At 41.7% G+C, this 20,741-nt stretch overlaps 1 protein-coding gene across 3 annotated transcripts; it reads right to left on the bottom strand.

The window, feature by feature from the left end:
• Positions 1-868: 868 nt before the first annotated feature.
• Positions 869-3,501, bottom strand: LOC144708557 (putative B3 domain-containing protein Os03g0621600). Of its 3 annotated transcripts, none has more exons than XM_078581932.1 (3): positions 3,237-3,501; positions 2,297-2,837; positions 869-1,296 (listed from the first exon to the last, which is right to left on the bottom strand). In XM_078581932.1, exons 1-3 carry the CDS (start codon positions 3,287-3,289, stop codon positions 1,018-1,020), a joined length of 873 nt encoding a protein of 290 aa, XP_078438058.1. In that variant the 5' UTR covers positions 3,290-3,501; the 3' UTR covers positions 869-1,017. The 3 variants fall into 3 exon arrangements, with proteins under 3 accessions (XP_078438058.1, XP_078438060.1, XP_078438059.1); XM_078581934.1 differs by having other exon boundaries at positions 2,297-3,115; positions 3,237-3,500; XM_078581933.1 differs by having other exon boundaries at positions 2,297-2,788; positions 3,237-3,500.
• Positions 3,502-20,741: the final 17,240 nt, after the last annotated feature.

The following is a 20,741-nucleotide window of genomic DNA, read 5'->3' as shown; positions in this document are numbered from 1 at the left end:
GTTTTCTTGGAAATGTAATGTCCTTGACTTTCAATCAAAATCAGTTTCACTCAATTCTTGGTGTAATTTCTTTTTTGACCTATGATCAAAGTTTACCTAGGCCGATGTCACCATTTTTATTTTTACTTTTTAGTAACTTTTAAGAAACAGAGGTTTTCAGTTAACATAACAGGTTAGAGATGATACTAATAATCCTTATCAGTCAATCTAGAAACTACTTACAACCAGTCAAACTTTGTATAATAGACCTTACCCAATAACAAGATTTTATTTGCAAGTGTTCTTAGCCACACCAATATCGAGTGAACATCAGTATATGATCATGTTCTATTTGGCCATACGATTAAAAATTCTTGACTTCATAGAGACCTGGGATTTTTCTGTCAGACAGATATTTATTGATATTTGGTGCACAATATTCATGTGGAATAAACTCAGAGCTGGAACAAATCTTCAAGGGATGCTTTGAAGGATAATGAGCTCAAAGGAGCACATTGGGCCAAGAAGTAAATCCATTTAATGATCTATGTTTAGTGCACTACCATTAAGAAACTTAGTACCCTTTAATGAATACATAAGTATCCATTTGACTCTGCGAAGTATATAGTAGAAAGAGAGAGAGGGGAGATCAGCATAGAAAATAATTGGTGGTTTTTTAAGAGAGTGCTTTCTCTCTATACTTCTCCACTGCTCTCCTCTCTGTCTGTCTACTTCTCTCCTCTCTTTCTCTACATCTCTACACTTCGCAGAGTCAAAGTCTGGCAAAAAGGAGGGCGAGGTTACTTTGATATTACTCTGAGGGTGTTATCAGACAACTCTTTCCGCCTCTCTGTGATTCTCTACGCTGCTTGGAGACATGGAGCCAAGAGGAGCAAAAAAGGGAGCAGCCTTATTTAACTTCAGATGAAAGACTTACCATTTCTATCTCTACTTCTCTCCGTTCCTTGGAAAACCAAAAAAGAACAAACTTAGATATCTCTTTCTCTCTACTTTGCCCTATTCCTCAAAGACCGCCGTTCACCCGAAGGTAAAAGGTTGGTCAAAACCAAAACCAGCGCGGAAAATGGTGAAGTCGAAGCGCCGTATAGTACACTTCGTAGAAGAAGTACGCCCGAAGACGATAATGTCATCAGCTGCGAGCTTATTCTCCTTTGAAAAACTCTTCCACCCTGTCTTAAATATCGTCCTCGAACTCCACCGTCGAAATTGCACCTTCCATGCACCACCGTTGCCATTAAAAACGGCCATTCCTTCATCATTGTTGAAACACTCCGCTGCAAACTTCGAAGGAACCCACTGCAACACCACACCCACACTTCATACTCCTCGAACTCTCCCTTTCTGTCTCTCCCTCTCTCTCTCTCTCTTTGCATCTCTCTATCTATCTCTCCCTCTCTCTCAAACTATCTCGTTCTCTATCTATCTCTTTCTCTATTAATCTTTCTATCTTTCTTTCGGTATCTCTCTCTTTGTTTCGCTATCTATCTATCCATCTATCTCTTTCTCTATTAATCTGTCCATCTGTATCTCTCTCTTTCTTTCTCTATTCTCTCTATCTATATATCTATCTCTTTCTCTATTAATCTATCTGTCTATCTGTATCTCTTTTTCTTTCTCTACCTATCTATCCATCTATCTCTTTCTCGATTAATCTATCTATCCATCTATCTCTTTCTCGATTAATCTATCTATCCATCTATCTGTCTATCTGTATCTCTCTCTTTCTTTCTCTCTCTCTCTATATATCTCTCTATTTATCCATCTATCTATGTATAAATATATATCCATCTATCTATATATCTATCTCTCTTACTCTCTCTATCTCTCTCTCTCTTTCTCTTTGTCTATCTATCTATATATTTATCTCTCTCACTCTCTATCTATCTATCTATCTGTCTATCTATCTATCTTCCTCTCTATCTATCTATATATATATATCTCTTTTTCTCTCTGTCTATCTATATGCCTATCTCTCTCTCTTTTTCTCTCTGTCTATCTATCTATACATCTATCTCTCTCTCACTCTCTTTAACTCTCTCTATCTATCTATCTCCCTTTCTTTCTCTCTCTCTATCAATCTCTATCTTTCTTTATCTATCTATTTATCCATATATCTCTCTTTCTCTCTGTACATCTATCTATCTCTCAATGTATCTCGCTATCTTTCTCTCTATCTATCTCTCTTACTTTATCTCTATCTATCTATCTATCTATATATCTATCTATCTATCTCTCTCTTTCTCTCACTTTATCTCCCTCTTTCTCTCTGTAAGAACGTTGGAAGATGAAGACGTACCATCTGAAATCTCCCCGAGAGGTGGCTCGGCCGCAGGATGACGGCGAAGGCTGGGCGAGAGAGATTAAGGGCCTCCGCAGAGAGAAGGGCCCGTTCTCGCAGTCGTTTTGCAAGCGTGCATTGCACCTTGGGCATGATGGGAGGCCGCGCCGTCGTCGTCTTCTCCGGCGATCTTTCAGACTTAACGTCGTCTGGGCGGTGAGCGGTGGGGGGAATGGGGGCCTGCATGGGCGGCGCGTCCTGTTTTTCCCCGCCGTGGGGGGCGAAGACGACGACGGTGAAGCGAGAACCGCCGGTGAAGGAGAAGAGGAGGAAGTCGGCGGGTTGCAGAGAGTGAGCCGCGGCGAAGCGCTCCCAGCCCTCGTCCAGGAAGACGGCGGAGCCGGTTTTCTTCAGCTTCACCGGCCATCGCCGGTCAGAGAAGTCTTCGAGCTCCACCGTCTCTGGAAGCTCCTGCGTCTTCAGCTCCGCCATGAACTTTCTCGGGAGGCTCTGTCGAACCCACTCGGACGGGTTAATCCCCCCGAGGAAAGGTCTCGGCCTTAAGAGAGAGAAAGAAAGCGGGAGGGAGACAGAGGAAGAGAGATAAAGAGAGAGGGAGAGAAAGAAAGGCGTTTATCAGTTCGGCTTAGAACTTCATGGAGAGAGAGAGAGAGAGCGAGGAATAGAGAGTTCCGGAGAAATGGGGGAGGGAAAGGAAGGAACATACAAAGGAGAGCAAGAAGAAGAGAAAGCTTGGAGGCGGCGGGAGAGAGATATTGCCATGTCGGACGATAGAGATTTAGAAAGAGCAAGAGAGAGTGAGAGAGAGGAGAACGACTGAGCGAGAGGAAGAGAATGATAGGAATAGAAGGGAGAGAGAAAGAGAGAAGAAGTTAGAGAGAGAGAAAGGAAGAGAAGGGAGAGCGAGAGGAAGAGACATGAGAGAGAGAGCTCTTACCAGGCGTTGCTTGTCGACATCGGCGAGGATGATTTTGAAGAAGTTGTGTTCATCGGTTGCCATCGGCGAGAGAAGGAAAGTGGAGAAGACTCGCGCTTGCTTGCTGGAACAGCAAGCGGCGGAGTCGGGGCAATACACAGCAGTCTGATGAGTGCGGTTTAGTAGGGGATGATATGATGAGGATCGGTGACGGATCTTCTTCGTCTCTCTCTCTCTCTCTCTCTCTCTCTCTCTCTCTCTCTCTCTCTCTCTCTCTCTCTCTCTCTCTCTCTCTCTCTCTCTCTCTCTCTCTCCCCACAATCTCGCTCTCTGACTCTCTTAGACAAAGATAAAGAAACTCTCTGGATCTGAACAAAATGTAAATAAGCTTGCTCTCCTTTTTGCGTTCCTAAGCTTTAGAGAGAGACATAGAGATATCCTATTGGAAGGGGGAAAAAAATAGCACCTTGCTATTCCCAATAATTTCATAACAAGAGACATTATAGTTGAGATTTAGCAATACCTGCTGCGAAAAAAGGGAGGCCCCAGCAGAAAGAAAGGGGCCATCAGGTTGTTACTGGGAACTGCGGAGGGGGAGGCATCTTAAGAGCTGGTGACTGTATCTGGCTTAAGAGTTTGAGGAGACTCTTCTGGTCTGAATTTCCATGTCTGTCTGAGGATCAACTATTTCTTACATTTATCTGGGTGTAGTTGTTTTCTTTCAAGAATTCAGTTCTTGATTTGATACTTATGAAGAATTCAGTTCTTCATAAGTATCAGAAGCAGTGGTCTTGTCAACCATAACTCTCAAGGAATTGGAGTAAAGGATTGAGGAGATTGAGACTATTATAGCGGATTTGAAGACTGTTAGGGGATGATATGAAAGGGGACTTGTAGAAATAGGGGAATGAGAATACAGACATACTGATTCACATAATGCAAAATATTACTCCAGACTTGACCCATTGCAACCTGATGTAAAAGTCTAAAGGTAAGGTGAATAAAAGGGGAAATCCACAAACAAGGAGGACTGAAAACGAACAAAGAAGAGTGGAGCTCAATTTTCATTGTTAAGATACACATCATTAGCAGCACGATAGCGGCACCAACTCTTAAGGGTCAGGATATTGAAGGATGATTTTTCAGTTGGAAGAAGTACTTCAAAGTGAACAAATTTGAGGAATGTGATATTTTGGAAATAACGATTTCTTGTTTAGTGAGTAGGTATACCTTTTAGAATTGGAATGACATCAAATTACGAATTGGTGAATCTTTTGACAACACATTATCTGGTAATGTCTGATGGAAATATATGAAGCCAGCAAGCCAAAAATACGTTCCATTTTATTGTCCATGTTCATTAATACAATGTATTGATTATAGTGCACATGTGACCCTTGTTATGAAGTCCATGAATGCATTATCTGAATAAGTGAATTATGATGAGATCATAATACCTTGATATCTAATCTTTAAGTGTATATGTTAAATATTCTTATTTGAAGGTTATTAAAAAGAATATAAAATTATTTATGTAGAGTAACACTATTTAGTCTCACTTATTTTATTAGTATGGGATGATCTCATAGCCATGTGTGGAGACACTTAGGATATAAAGTTGGTACTCATAAGCAAAAAGAGTTTACAGAATTGATATGTATGAATCCCTGATGATATTATAACAAAAATATCAATCAGGTTGATAAACATCACAGTTGTGTAAGTGGTACATATACCTAAGACAGCTCAAGGAAGGCGATGCAATGAAGTCCTCGACCAAGGAATTGGAATATCATAGAAGAGTTGTCTAATGATTTCCAAATGCTTCAGTATTAACTTAACATTTTACAATATCCTAAGTCATCCGTGGAGCGTAAAGCAGATTAGGGACTATTTGTACATGCTAATTGATGATAGACAAGATCTATGAGTGAGTCAATACAATTTGTTGTATCTTCTAGAGAACAAGGTATAGATACCCCACGGGCTGGAAACTCAACTTATTGATTTGGTTAAATAGATCTGTCAATAATTTATATGTATGATAATATATTTAATTACTTTTAAAAGCCAATACAGGCTATAGGGCCATTAGAGTCATTAACTAGATTGATACATGGGTGCAGAGGGTTACACAAAAATGGTCTTTTGGAAGAGGTACTAAAGTGTAGGAGCTTTTATGAAATATTCTCACATTATATAAAGGGGGAAAGGCCATAATTTTTCATGACCCTACCCTTTTGCCCTTTCTCCCTTTGGTTGTCTTCATTCTCGATGCAATTGAAATGGCACGTAGGAGTCATTAAGTTTCGTTCAATTTTATTTTATCCATGCGTAGTTGAGTGGCTCAACACATCTCACTCAAAGAACTGAGAAATCAGAGATTGAATCAATGCACAGATGATTTGACCATTTTTTTAAATGATATTTTGATTCCATTCATAGTCTTCCACTGCATGAGTTCATTTAGTTTCATCCAAATCAAGGCCATATAACCCAAAAACGACATGCATCAATTTATGGACATCACACACATTGAAAACATTCTAAGAGTATAGAGATGAATATGAAAGACTATCTATTTCCCCCCTTTTTAAAGAATATGTAGTAGAATAAAAATTCCCTAAATGTAAAAACTATATATTCTAGCTTAGATTTCAAAGGTAAAAACCTTTGAAACGCCTATGATGGCTCTCGATGGAACCATGTTCAACCTTACGATGGTAAAATGAAGTCTAACCAGCCATCTTAAATGGGGGTGATGCAACTGAAGGTGGAGTAATCAAGCATAGTCAAGTGTTCAAGAACTAAGTTAAACATGGGATAGTTCGCATTACTAAGGAAGAGTACATAAATGTCTATGTAACCAATGTAATGATATGTTAGGTCTAGGCCATAGGTCCAGATTATAAATAAAGTAGATATGGATTGTTAGAAGCTTGTAATGAGGATGAATACTTTTGAAAAGGGGTGGGGAGAAGCAAGTAGACAGAAACTTAATGATTTATCATGTGTCACTCAACTATATTATGCGCCGATCTAGTTCAAATTTTATGAATATGAACGGGGAAGTACATGGGAGTGAAGTCACTTTTTTATGCTACTTAAAGGGGATTCCCATAAATTCATTGATCCAAAATTGAGTGGCAAACATTTATTCAATCACGATGTTTCCATATCTTTGAATTAATGTTGGGAAATGGATAGGCCACTAAGAGTTAATGCATGTGCAGGGGAGGGGCATGCAGTTCTTTGTAGAAGGGGTAGTAATGGCAACCAATTTCCTACCCCTTCAATCCAGAAATATTGAATTCATTTTAGGGATTTCATGGCTTACATAATAGGATGGACCCACATTCACTGGGAGCTACTGATATTCAAATTCAAGGTAAAGGATAAGTCATAGAGGTGATCAAAGCCTCTCTGGAAGTAAAATAGCTCCAAAGTCTGTCAGCAAGATTTTGAAGCGAAAAAAGTTGATGGTACTGGAATTTTATCCATTGGAGGGAGTAAATATTCACAAAAGACTTATGAGAGCAAGGAGTTATAAGAAAATTTGAACTCAAGAGTATCCCCAAGCATTTCATCTGTGTTGAGCACTAATGGAGGTCGACCACTCCATACAGCTATTGTCAAATGCTCAACCCTTGAATCTCAGACCCTACATGTACTCATTTTTTCAAAAGGATTAAAACAAAAAATTGATCCAAGAATTTTTAAGATCTACTTTTACACAACCCTCCCACAGTACATTTTCAAGCCTTGTACTATTTGTGAATAAGATTGATGCAAGTTGCCATGTATGTGTTGATTATCGAGCTTCATATCACAAGATATTACGAAATCAATAACCTATTTCAGTTGTGGAAGAATTCGTATATAAATTATTTTTGGAAATATATGTGGTCTACAATCCATGGCATATTCATTCTCAGTCAACATTCATTAATACACTTAAAATTCATTATAACGCATGTGTGATGCTTATAATTGAAAACCACAAATACATATAATGACAAAGTGAATTATAATGGAAGACATGAAATATATGAACAGAATAACACTGTTTAGCCCCACTCATATGATGAACATGGATGATCTTTTATCCATTAGTGCGTAGCAATTAATGATCTATGGGGGTTTTTCTCCGGGAAAGAGTTCATTTAATTGATCTATTTGAATTTGGGAATGGTATTATACCTAAATTGATTCATGTCAAAATTATGTAAGTGGTCATTAGGCAGGAGACAATAAAGATGCTTTGTGGATGGAAAATTGTGTTATGACGATGACATATGAGTCTCTATGATGCAGAACGACGGCGATGTCGTCGTCCGTGCAGGTATCGTCCGGACGGGGTTGGGTACCGAGGTGATGCTCGGGTACCGAGATAGTGCAGGTTGATATCGCAGACGTTGTCTCGATGGGGGGGTACCCAAGATGATGCTCGGGTACCGAGGGAGATGATACGCGGACGTCATTGAGGACATCATCCGTCGGTGTGGATCTACTGAGATGTGACTTCTACATGATGCGATGCAAGCCTAGGTGACGATACGTGCCGCCCCTGACTCGTGGGGTTCGCCAGGCTCTGTGCTCCAAGGCGGGTGACCGATAACAGGGGGGGACCTCCTGACCCTCATCGGAATGACGAAGGAGTCTACGGCGCCGAATGGATTAAATCCGTCGGTGCTCTCACGTAATGGACGGGCTCGGCCGGTACATAGGGAAGATGCTCGTTGGACAATCTCGTGTCCATTAACCCTCTCACCTACTCTATCCTGAGCGCAGTGGAGTGCAATCAAGGGGCGTATGACAAAGATAATTAACGGGCAGGCTAGAGGAGCAAGGTACCTCTTGGCGACATCGTCCCAGAGTCGTACGCCTATTGATGTAGAGTACCGGCAAGCGGGGTCGGTGGAGCTGTGCCGGTGGCGCCATGGCATTACTCAACTGGCGGTGTGGCGTGGCTCAGGAGCAGCGACGCATGAGCGGAGTTGGAAGGAGGAGTGAGGCGATGCGGCGTGGACCGTGGTGCGCGGCTGCCACGGTGAACATCAGCGGTGATCGACACACGACACGGCATGCGAGGCACAGCGCAGACCATGGGCGTCATGGAGCACGAGCAGCGACGACACGAATGGCATGACAGCCCGACAGCAGTGCATCGGCAGCGCTGGTGACGGCAGCCCGATGCGGTGGCTCAAGCGGCGGTACGAGAAATGGCGATGCAGGCAGTGGCCGACGGTTGAGGCGCGGGGCATGGCGGACGGGCCCGCGGAGGTCCGATGGCGGTGGGAATCCGGCGGCAGTGCAGGTCGGCCAAGGGCGGTCCAGGGCGGCCATGGGTGGCCGACGGTAGCCGCGGACAGCAGAGGGCGGGTGAGAGCAGTTGCGGCTGCGCTCTCAGTTGTCGCTGCCGCGACCGCGGCTTGCAGCTGTGGTCGCGATCGACTACCACTATGGCTGTGACCAACTATGGCTGCGGCCGCAGTTGATGACGGCCATGGCTTGCGGCAGCTACCGACTGCGACCGTGGGTTGTGGCTGCGGCCATGATTCGTTGCAACCGCGGGCTGCGGCTGGGATCAGCTACGGCTGCGGGCTGTGGCCGCGATCGACACGGCCACAGGCTGTTGCCACGATTAGCTACGGCCGCGCCTCGGGCGGTAGAGCAATGGCTGGCCAAGGTTTCTGACGCGGCGGTTCTTCCGAGTCAATGTCACGAACCTAGCTGGCAGAACTCAGGCACCGGAGGCAGCCCCGGGCTCTGACGGCAAAGAGGCGGCTGCCTAGGGTTTCGGCAGTTGAGTCTGGTGGAACGGGATTCGGTGGAACAGGGAACGAGCGATGGTTGTCGGCCCCATTCTGTTCTCCTCTCTTTTTTCCTCCTTTTTTTCCCTTCCTCTCTCAAGAGATCGTCCGGCTATCCTTTCTTTAAAAAATTCAATGTCTTCTAACTCTTTAGGGTGCCCTCTCCTTCCCTTATGTAGGGAGGGTGTTGGGCCCTAAGGAGGGACCAAAAGAGGGGGGAGCCCATTAAGAAAGGGGCCCCTGTTAAGACCACTAATACAAATGTTTTAAAACAAAACAACAAAAAAGGAAGAGGGTTTGAAGGGGGAAAAATGAAACAAAAAGGGGCTTTGCGAGGATAAGGGCCCGAGAAAATCAAAACTATTTAGATACCTTCGCCCTCGCCTTGGTGTGCCAATCAGGCGGGGCTCGAGCCAGTGGGTGTCGCCGACGACGGCGGGGGCTTCGGCATTGTCTTTGATGGAGCGGGGTCTCGTGCTCCATCACTCTAGTTAGGCAATTCTGAGCGATCTTAGGTCGGATACGGCAACAAGTCTATGAAGGTGTGGTCAATATGGGATCATCCACTCTCAATAGTAGACGATATTGGCTAAAGGAATAAGATGTATTTGACTTCTTGGGCAGGGTAGTGGAAATAACGAAGATATTTTATGATGATTGATAAACCAAAATTGGGTTAAATAAGTCATTTTGAGGGTCTGATTTATCCAATAATATTTACAAAATTTTCCTTACTTAGAATAAGGCAAGGGTCAAATCCATAAGGAGCAAGAAATGAGAGAGTGAATAGGATTTCAAATATATTGTAAAATAATTGTTTTAGGTGATTTTATATTTTCCCTGAATTTTAAGTATTTTCTAAATAGAAAAATCAATGAAAACTAGCCAAAACTATTTTAAATAAATTAAATATGTATTTATCCTGTTATATATAATTTATAATTAAATGAGATTTTATAGAAAATTTTAGTGAATTTTTAGGACGACAATAAGATTCAACATTGAAGAAAACCTTCGAACACAATTTGTGGGCAATAGTGCTTCACTAGGGGTAGCAGACTGAAATGGTTTAACTTTTGCTACAAGAGGAATGTTTCACTGTTATTTAATGTGTTGGAAATCTTGAAGTCTAGTCTATCCACTGGTATGTTACATAGAGAAAAAAGTGAGAAAATTGAAATCAAATATTCAGGAAATGACACGAACCTTGTTGTCACTTCTCCCAAAGGACAAGTGGTGCTATTTCTCCATGACTCTTTATCACTCTTGAACTCTCTCTACCACAATCTTGTAGAAAAACAAATGATAAAATAAAACTGATGCACTAGGCCTCCAAACTTGGCAGCAGAAATCCAAGATGAGATACAAAGACAAAGGAGAAGAGAATAAATATAAGTGCCCCAAGTCTCCCAGCCATTGAATTTACTTCTAAGGGATTGGAGGGCTAGGATTTCTTGATTTTTATCCTGAACTCATGTTCTCTCCTTCCCAGATTGAAAGCAGGCCTTTCAAATTCAAATTGTTGGGTAGTTCCATAATTCTTTCCTTTAGTTGACACGATCCTTAAGAAGGTTTAAATGGGCTTGTAGAGTGGGTTTCTTGTGTATTGGGCCTCTTTTATTATCTATTTGATGGCTTATGCTTCTACTTTCCTTTCATTTGTATTTAAATTCACCATTTTATTTACTTAAGTCCTGTTTTTTCAAATCAAACTCTAAGACGATGTGACAAATCCACTTGACTCTAAGGAGTCAAGTGGGATTAGTGTCAAAAATTAATAAGATATATAAAAGTAGAGCATAATGGTGAATAATTCTAGTGCATAAAATAAGTATAAAAGTATAATTTTATTGATCAAATTTGATGTTATCAATTGACAACATCAGTACTAACTACAAATAAGTGATAAGGCTTCCACAATTGACCATATCCTACGTAATTATGAGTGGCACGGGGATGAGGGATTATACACACATGGTAATTGAGGATAATAAAATTTTCATCAGAGAATTGACATACTCCTTTGTATCTTGTAGACATACCTCCTTTGCACCCCACAAGCCAACAACTTAACAAATTGATTGGGTTGAATCGATCCCTTGATGGATTCATCTATATGTGATATAGTTAAGCAATATGGTCAGTGATAATCTTAATTTTAGGGGTTTTAATTTTTATCGTTGGTAATTGAGATTAGTCAATAAGATATATTTAACCGTACTTAAGAATACGTAGTGATGAGTACGGATCGTCTCCACAGGGAACGATGATTAAGGGATGAATTACTTATGCTAGTGATGATCAACGAGAGGATAGATGAGGATGATATTCGAAGATATGAGCAAGTGATATCAATTGAAAATACATAAGTTTTGTGTTGATTTAACCTAAAGAAAAGAGTAAGTGAATGTGACGGACACGATGATGGACGAGTGCATGGATGATAATAGTGGTTGAATCTAAATGGTGTGATGGACACTAAAGTGATCGAATGCACGAACGGAATGATGGCAAAGATAGAGACGAAATAATGGGAGCGTAAGTGAAATGATAAATGAAAAGATGATAACAAACTCTAATTATGATAACGATGATGTCAGGAGAGAACAACATAAGGTAAGGACACTTACCTTAGATCCTTATGTTCAGCCAGGATCATGGCGATTTGCGAGTGCTGGTAGGCTCCCCCTCTTCTCTAATGTTTCCTCCCACACACCTAGGACACCAAGAACACTCTTGATGGATCTCAAAACTCACTATCTTTCAATCAGCCCACACAAGTAGGAAGCAAGTTCAATATAAATTTCACAATTATCCAAGCCTCTATTTATATATCATAGGTATGGATGGAAAGAGGAGAGGAAGATGAAGCAACGCTGAAAATTTCAGCTCAATCGGAGTTGTAGATTTAAAAGTTATGGCTGTTTGAAGTTGAGCCAATCCTAGCCTTTGATTTCCTTCTCTCTCCTCATCAGCGTCCTCATTTTCTGTGCCCGTTAAGAAGTCAAAGTGCATGATATTATGCACTTTTCATATTCCGTGTGAGCGTTCTTCGTATTCCGGACCATGTATACCTGAAAAGTACAAAGAAAACAAAATAAAAAGCATTAAAAAAACTCTTTCTCAAGTGCTGACGTGCCAGCGCATCAGCACGCCACGTCACCCTCTTCTTTCTTCTTCTTTTTTGTTTTAACTGAGAGGAGAGAGCATTCCACGTCACCCTGGGCCAAAAAAAAAGAAAAAAATACTTCAGAAATTCATATTAAATAAAATAAAAGCCCAAAAAATACATATAAATATATTTATTTTGACTCAGAAAAATTATATCTTTCCAAATTTAATGTCTAAAAATTCCATAAAAATCATAATCTGTCTCAAAAATTATATTCTTTTAAAATCTATTTTTAGAAAAATCCAAAAAATGCAAAAAATTCAGAAGATCATTCTAAAAATAGATTTAATCATTTTAAGCTTGATAACATGCAAATATGAGTGATTTAATCCAAATATACATGTAAATATGATCATATTGAAGCGCTAAACATGCATGTTATCAGTCAGCCCAATAAAGGTTATTGGGCCATTCAAGTAATTAACTATACTGATAAATAGGCCGAGAGGCCACATGCCCAAGGATTTTGAAAGTCGGTGGATATACTTCAAGTTTGGGACTTTTTCTAAGTATTCCCAAAGATAGTGACTTCGATTAAATGTTCCCAAAGATGGAACTTCTATGAAATTTCCCCAGAAGGTCTAAATAGAGGGGGCACTCTTATTTGATAACCGTGTGAGTTGAGTGTATGTCCCCTTCTTTCTTCTATTCTTCTTCCCTAGTAGTGCTTTTAGTGGAGACTGGATGAAGATAAAGTTGGATTTCCAGAAATAAAGTTCATGGAAAAAAGAGAAGAAACAGAACTCTGAAGAATGTGTACATATGTTTTGATTCTAGACATTAGAAAAACTTGAAGATGTTTATTCAGGGGACCAAGAAATCACGCATTTGATTGATGAAAATGTAATGTCTTTTATTTTTCTGAATTTATAGTTTTCAGATCTGTCATCAATTTGGTATTCCATTGCACAACCAAGTTATCATCATGTCAATCAAGGCCCCCAAAAGTCCCAACAATTTTATGGTCCCATGTCTTTTGCAAATTGAATCTTAAATCATTTTGTCACCAGATCCATATGAAAGAAGAAGATATACCCAAAACCACATTTAATATACATGAATGCTGTTATAATTTGAGAGTGGCTCCCTTTGGCCTAATGAATTCTGACAACTTGTCAATCGTTGATGAAAGAATTATTTATTTCAAATTAAACCAACCCCATCCCATAATTTATTGTATCCCTTCTTCCTTTTGTTTCCGTTTCTTTTTGTTGTACCACTAAAGATCCCAATGATATTTGGGCCCACTTGTAACCCCACAAGTATGGTCTTTCTTTTGCAATCTATCCTCAAACCCTAGTTAATGTTTAGATCCCCCTCATTTAGATTTTTACATTGTATCAGATCAAATTGTAAATTATACTATCTGATTACGCAGTGGAACTGGTTGACAGTTGATTGGAGTAGCACTGTGGTGTGACATGGCATCAAGATTGCGTTTCTTCCATCTTGATAAGTCAAGATCGGAATACCAAGAACCATAGAGTATAAAAAATGTTGTAAATTTAATAATGGAAAATTTGGCTTGGTGACTACAAGGTATAAGCAATGACAACCAAGTTTGTACAAGGTTGATTTTGGAGTAAGTTACGAGTTAAGATCCCTGGAGGCTCAAAGCAGAAGCAAACATCATGGGATAAAGTTATGGTGTAAATCTCGAGTCTTAGAAGTATGAAAATGGATGGCAAAGAGCGGGAGGTTGTGGAACATGTAGTCTTTCATGTTTCTTGATGTCATGAAGTTAAGTGTCTTAAATTTATTAGATTAGAGCCATTCTATGGATAGTTCATCATCTCATGGAAGAGGTAGATCTAGATTTCCAAACTATAGAACCTAGAAAAAGGAGGATGCGAATGTAAATGCATGGTTACTGGTTTGCAGGGTAGCCAACAGATACATGAAATACCAAACTTGAAACTAGAAGAGAGAATGTGGGACCTTGTACATAGGATCAATGTGAAGAAAAACCATTCGTGGAGAATCTTTGAGCTTGTGACTAGAGAAACCACACTTGTACAAGGTGATATGTCAGTTACTGAGGTTGCTAATGAACTCCATGCACTACGGTGAGTGATTGATCATCTGATACCAATCATGAATACAAAATAATCGCAATCTATTTTTAGGATCATATGTCCTGGTTCCTTATGGGACTAAATAAGGATATGGGGGACTCCAAAGTCTGATTCGCAATCAATAGTATGTTCCAGACCTGCATCAGGTAGTTGAACTTAAAATAGATGAGAAAGATTCATAACCTATGGGAACAGTAAAGTAGAGGCATGCACTTGAGGGCACTGCTGAAAAAAATCATAGGAAACAGGGAGAGGAAGCTCCATATCAAAGGGCACAAGGGGGTGAACAGCAATTTAGGTCCAACTTATGTTGTTCATATTTTAAGAAGAAAAACCATACTAAGGATACTTGCTGGATTATGTATTAAAGACCTGATAAGCTTGCACAAGCCTACATCAAGGACACTAAAGAAAGCGGATCAGATGATGGAGAAAAATGAGGCAATGATACCATCATGACTACTAAGAGTACTATCGAATACTGTATTACTCTGAAAGAAAGGGTTGAGAAGCTCTGAATTATGATAATCTCATGACTATATGGACAAAAGTGATCCTAAGATTATTATTGAAGACTATGTTACTCCAAATATTGTGCCCTAGAACCTATAAATGCTAGATAGTTAATTACATTCATTGATGATTGAATAAAATTCACTTGGGAACATTCAGTAAATTCATATCAGATGTTGCCAAAGTGGTCCTTCCACATGGTGAGAAATAAGTGTGCTACCTTGATTAAACAATATCATTCACATAATTTACACAATTTCATCAATGAAAATATTTATTAATATTTCAAGGTACATGGTGTAACTCATGTATACCACAACAGAATGCTGGAGCTGAGGTGAATATGTCATTTGACTACTAATTTTGGATCACTTATCATTCATTGTGATATGCCTAAATGATTTTGGTTAGGAGCTGTCTTACTTTGACACATATAATTGACAAGTTTCCATCCATACCGTTAATCTATGAGAGTCATGTAGACCTAATGATGAAGTTCCAGTCTCATTACCCGTGGAGGCCAAACATAAAATTAAAAATATAGGAATATAAATATTTTGTACATGTTCGTTATCTAGAAGAAAAAATCAGTCCCAGTTCTGTGAAAAGTATTTTGTTGGTTTATTCGCACAACCAAAAGGGTACGCATGCAAACATTCTAGATCAAGAAAATTATTTGTATTAAATTATGTGATGTTTCATGAAGGTGAAAGCTTCATTAAGACATCAAAGGAGATGTCTACTGGGATACATCCACGTGTGAAAATATTCTAGGAAGTTTTTGAGCAGCTTCTGCATGATTTGTACTAAATGATATACACAGTATATTGGAGCGAGGCCTAAATTCTCGGCATGATAATTGGGAGTGATATACCCAAAATATGGAATGCAATGATACACATTTTAAAGTCATTTTTGGGGTAATTGTATGTGTATTATCTCAACTGTACACAGATTTTCATTTCAGTCGCTAAATAGAGTTAGGGATAAAAAATGCATTTTAATGTCATTTTTACATATCTTACAAGCCCAAGTATTTCTTAGTAAAAATATATTTAAAATATTTCTGATTATAATGAGACTAATGTTATCTCTAGCGTATCAATACATGATGTTGCAGGGTTGAAATCAAGGTTGAAGGAGATAAAAGAGAGGAGAGAGGAAGAAAGTATATACATATATATAAGAATTAAAAGATATTGGTTTTATGTGTCCAGCTAGGGTGGAGCCAGAGCACGGAAGCGCCCAAGTCGGCCATAGGCAAATGAGCACAGGGCGCTTAAGCACACCCGCAGCCTGCAAGGGGCGGCCCCCGGCACAAGCCCAAGGCTTGGATCACTAAGGAGCTAACTGAGCACATAGAAAGGCCCCGCAGGAAGGCCCGAGAAACAAGCCAGCAGAGGCCCATCGAGTACGGTCACAAGAGAGGGAAGTGTTTTATTTTTAGTCTATAATATCAAAGAGCTTTTTATTGTAATTTTTATTTAAAAATATTTCCGATATGGGATTAGATTTGAACATTTCTTTCATCTTCGTATCAGGCTGGGCCGATAAGAGACAAAGGGATCATGGTCCAATGGGCCACAACGTGAATGAAATTTAGGAAGAAAACAGACCCGGGCTTTGAGCTGACCTGGCCTGAAGCCAGTGTATATACAGTCCATTTCATAAGTATTGTTTTAATCATGACCATGTGATCTCCATAAGGAAGATCAAACGATCCATGTTATTTAACTTGTTTTATTTATTTCAGGCTTTCATACTGGCTGGGTTCAATGACAAAGATCGCGGGGCCCATTCAAGGGACGCATCAGAAGGAAAGGTGATGATGAGGTGGCTGAAGGGCAGGTTGACATAGACGAGGGTGCACCATAGGGATATGGTTCCATGGCTGCGATTAATCGCAGCTAGCAGATCCCTGATGAAGATAATCAAACAGTCGGTGGCAATATTGTCCACCTCTGCCCCTAGCTGTCAACGCCTTAGGGGCCGATAAGGGGGTTGACCACTGAGGCCATCAAACGGCCTGAGAGGACCTTCCCAATCCATTGAAGGAGCCTAAAGGCTCTTAATTCATCATATTTCATCCATCCCTCTCAGCATCGAGAAAGATCCCATCTGGCGACCGCGAGAGCAAGAGGGAAGTGACACCCCTCCGACCACTCTTGGAGCTCTGGGTGGCGCCGAAGGAAATCTGGAGCAAACTGGATTTGCTCTAGGATGAAGGAGAACAACAAGGGAGACCACACACCGAAGCTAGGTGGTGGCGATCAGCGCTGCCACCTTTGTTTGTCGAATTCAGGCAGTTATGGTGTGTCTTTGATTTTATTTGGTTAATTCTATGTTTTTATTTATCATGGATGCTTGATTTTTTTCATAATTATAGATTGATCAAGTTTCTTCAAGATATGTCACGATGTCCTCTTTGGGGGCATTTTATCAAACACCCGACATTCGTCGTGGGATTTTCATGATTTTCCTAAGTTCCTATTGCTTCACTTTATAAAAATTATATTAAAAATACATCTATGATTTCGGCCTCTTTCAGGCATTTTTTTCGAACAACTCTCAAGTGTTCGACTTAATTATCCCTTTAACAGCCAAAAATTGACTATATCATATTATATTTAACTAGATAATAAATATTATAACTATATAAGACATTTACTCCCTAATTACCCTTTAGTAACTGCTTTATCCTCTCTTAATCTCTCTATACCTATCTAATCATTTACTTAGTTATATTATAGTTAGATAATTATTTATTCTCTCCCTACCTATCTTCTTACCCTTTATAAATACTTCTCTAGCTTACTTAATTAACCCTAGTTAAATATTCTCTCCCTATCTATCAAATTTCTACTCTAATCTTCTTTTCTTCTTTACTCATATTAAAATAATTACCCTTATTGAGGAACTCTTTACTTCTCACATCTTAATCTTCACTATCTAATTAAATCTTACTACCTTTTTTTTAATATAACTATTACCAGTCTAAAATATAACTTACTTTTAGTTAAATAAATACCATCATATTTCTGTCAATAGTATATTACTAATATATCTATCTTATCTACTTCTTCACTATCTATATTAACATCATAGTTAAATATACTATCTGATATCTTACTTCTTTGTTATATATAATATCTATAAAAATATGTGTATCATTCATATTTGATATTCTCTCTATATCTAGCTCTCTCACCTACATAATATTTTATCACTGAGAAGCTACTTATTTATTTTCATACTTAATATCCTTATTATTATTGCATATTAGCTAATAACTCAACTATTAAATACACCTCTAAAGGCCAGTCCTTGTGGAGATGTGATGCAACACGGACGGCCGGGATCGACGGCGCGCGTTGCAACACAGGACGGCAAAGAACAACATGCAAATGACGGGAATGCGGATGCACGTAATGCAGGAAATAACGAGAGGTACAGCGATAGCCGAGAAGGGGCGGCGCCCTGGAGGTATTCCCGTACGAGCCTCGTACGATCCGACTCCCAATGACCCGACAGATCAATCGAAGGACGCCGTCGGGGCAAGTATCCTCGATCCAACTATATAGTTTGGAGACAAGTTGTTACGCAAGAAGGGCGAATGGAAAATAACTACCCAAATTCTCAAGCAAGTGGAAACGGCAGAGGGGTGAGATCCAAGGACGGAGCACGCGAGAGGATATATTGCTAGAAATAAGAAAGCGCAAATGGATTAGCGGTGTGACCTGCGGACGGAGTCCGAAAGTCGCGGTGGTCGCAGCCGAGTCTGGATTGGCGTGGTGGGCCAATGCGGCAGGAGGATGACGGGTCGTCGGGAGTGACGGAAGACGTCAGTGTGGTCGGCGTCGTTCGAGCAACGAACAGCCGGCAGGCGGCAGCGCGGGCCGGACACAGTCGACCGGGAGCGGTGACGAAGGTGAGCTCAGCAACCGTGGCAGCAGCCGTGGCGTCCGACGGCACCGACAAAGCACCGAGCGGCCGCGTTGGTCGGCGTAGGGGTGGGCGGACACACCGGGTTCCGGCCCTCGACGGGCGACGGCAAGCGGGCTCCCGACGGCGCCGAGGCCGGGGGGCCGGACGGGCTCGTTCGGCGGCAGGGGAGGGCGGCCGCCAGCGCTGAGTGACGAGGGAGGACGGGAGGCAGAGGCCCGGGGCGGCGACGACGCCGCCGGTGCTGAGGCAACGGCGATGGGTCGCGCCGGGTGGTGCGGGTGGCACGATCTGGTGACAGGCGGTCGTGGCGGCCGCGGCGAGCGGTGTCAGCTTCGGCCGCGGGTGGCGGGCGGCGAGGCAGGGGCGAACGGCGGTGTTCGTCAGCGCTGGCAGCGGTCGGCGGCGGCAAGGGGCGAGAGGTGCCGGCGTCGGCCGACGGCGAGGGCAGGGCCGAATGGCGGTGCTAGTCGACGCTGGCGGCGAGGTCGGCGGCGAGCGGCGCCGGCGGTGCCGGCGGGGCGTCGGGGAACCCTAGCTCGCCACAACATCACAAGGACGATTTTACCCCTCCCGAGACGAGAAATTACCACGGCTTGCCCTTTCTTAATTCCGGGTTGACTCAGTGTCGACTTAGTCAGGGGGAAGACCGAGTCACGGCCGTGACTCGGGCGAGCCGAGTCCGGTCGACGCGGCGAGTCGATCCGGTCGCGGGAGAGCCCCTCTCCCTGGCAAAGGCGCTCGGCGGCGGCGCCCGAGCGGTACTGGCGGCGTTTCCAGTGAGGGCCGGTGACCAGGCGCGACCAATGGACGCCTGCAGGGCCGGGGCAACCAATGGGCGGGGCGGGGCGGGGCGGAGCGACCAATGGGTGCCTGCAGGGGCCGCGAGCAAAGACGGACAGCAGCAGCGTTCGGCGGGAACCCGACGATTACAGGGTGTCGAGTCCGACGATGGCGACGAAGGGGGAAGACTTATCGGCAGACCCAAACTCCCCTTGGGGGCATGATCTTCTCTATCGCGGTCCGTAGGTGAACTCAGGACACCTTGCTCCAAGGACATTCAAACGTACATTCCATTCTTTCTCAAAAAATCTTCCTCCTTTCCCCTAGGGTTTCTCTTCTCCCTTTATAGTGGGAGAGAGGGAGCCCTAGGGGAGGCCCGTAATTAGGGACAAACCCCCCCCCCCCTAATCGGGCCGTAAACGACGGTTCAAAGTACGACGGAAGGGCCAAAACACGGATGCCCTCCCCAAGAGAAACATAACGAAAAGTTCTGAAAAACGCACAAAAAATGGAATTGGAGACGCCTTCTCATCACACCGTGTACCTGAACTCCGGGTTCTTCTCGTCAGCTCGAGACTCACGACGTGGCTGCTGGCGTGCTGGCGCGGGTTGACTTGGCGCTCCCGGTTGCAGATGGTCCCCCATCAAGATGACCTTACTCTAACTATACGTCTTAGTGAGTTTTGTACTTTTATTAAATTTATTTAATGTTAGGAAAATTAAAATTATATGACATTAAAAATTAACATGCAATTTGACTTCATCAGGGAGTCACCTACAACGAAGGAGAAACCACCACAACATTTTTAATTTTCCCATATGAATAAGAAGATGAAGACGAGAGTATTTGATAGCATATTGCCTTGAGAAAAGGACTGGAGACAATGTACCCGAGGAGTGAAATATCCTCTCTCCAGTGACGTGGGAAATCATCAATTGGGAATTGATTACTAGTATTTTATTGCAGCTATGAATTCTATTTCCATACCGAAGACACATTGTGATGCTATTAAATAATAAACAATGGATACTGAGATGGAGGCCTTAATCTGATATACTTTTCAAAATTTCGTTGGAGTTCTCTTGGATATTTCTGCCTCCTCTTGCATGTTTTTTGAAATATAGCATAAAAATTATGAATAAAATACCCTCAGAATTACGATATCCTGAAGTATAAGCAGGAGTTAATTTTTGAATAATTATTTTACTGCATCTCATGCAAATAAGT

The sequence above is a fragment of the Wolffia australiana genome, chromosome 10 (assembly GCF_029677425.1).
Source record: "Wolffia australiana isolate 7733 chromosome 10, ASM2967742v1".
Classification (NCBI taxonomy): Eukaryota; Viridiplantae; Streptophyta; class Magnoliopsida; order Alismatales; family Araceae; genus Wolffia; species Wolffia australiana.
The sequence above is the reverse complement of the archived record's forward strand: the minus strand, read 5'-3'. Positions and strand labels throughout refer to the sequence as shown.

Coding starts and splice junctions, on each gene's coding strand:
- LOC144708557 (XM_078581932.1), bottom strand. CDS start 3,289: ATGAACACAACTTCTTCAAAATCATCCTCGCCGATGTCGACAAGCAAC. Junction 2,838..3,236: donor ATGTCGACAAGCAACGCCTG/GTAAGAGCTCTC, acceptor CTCTCTCTTAAG/GCCGAGACCTTTCCTCGGGG. Junction 1,297..2,296: donor TCTCGGGGAGATTTCAGATG/GTACGTCTTCAT, acceptor GTGGTGTTGCAG/TGGGTTCCTTCGAAGTTTGC.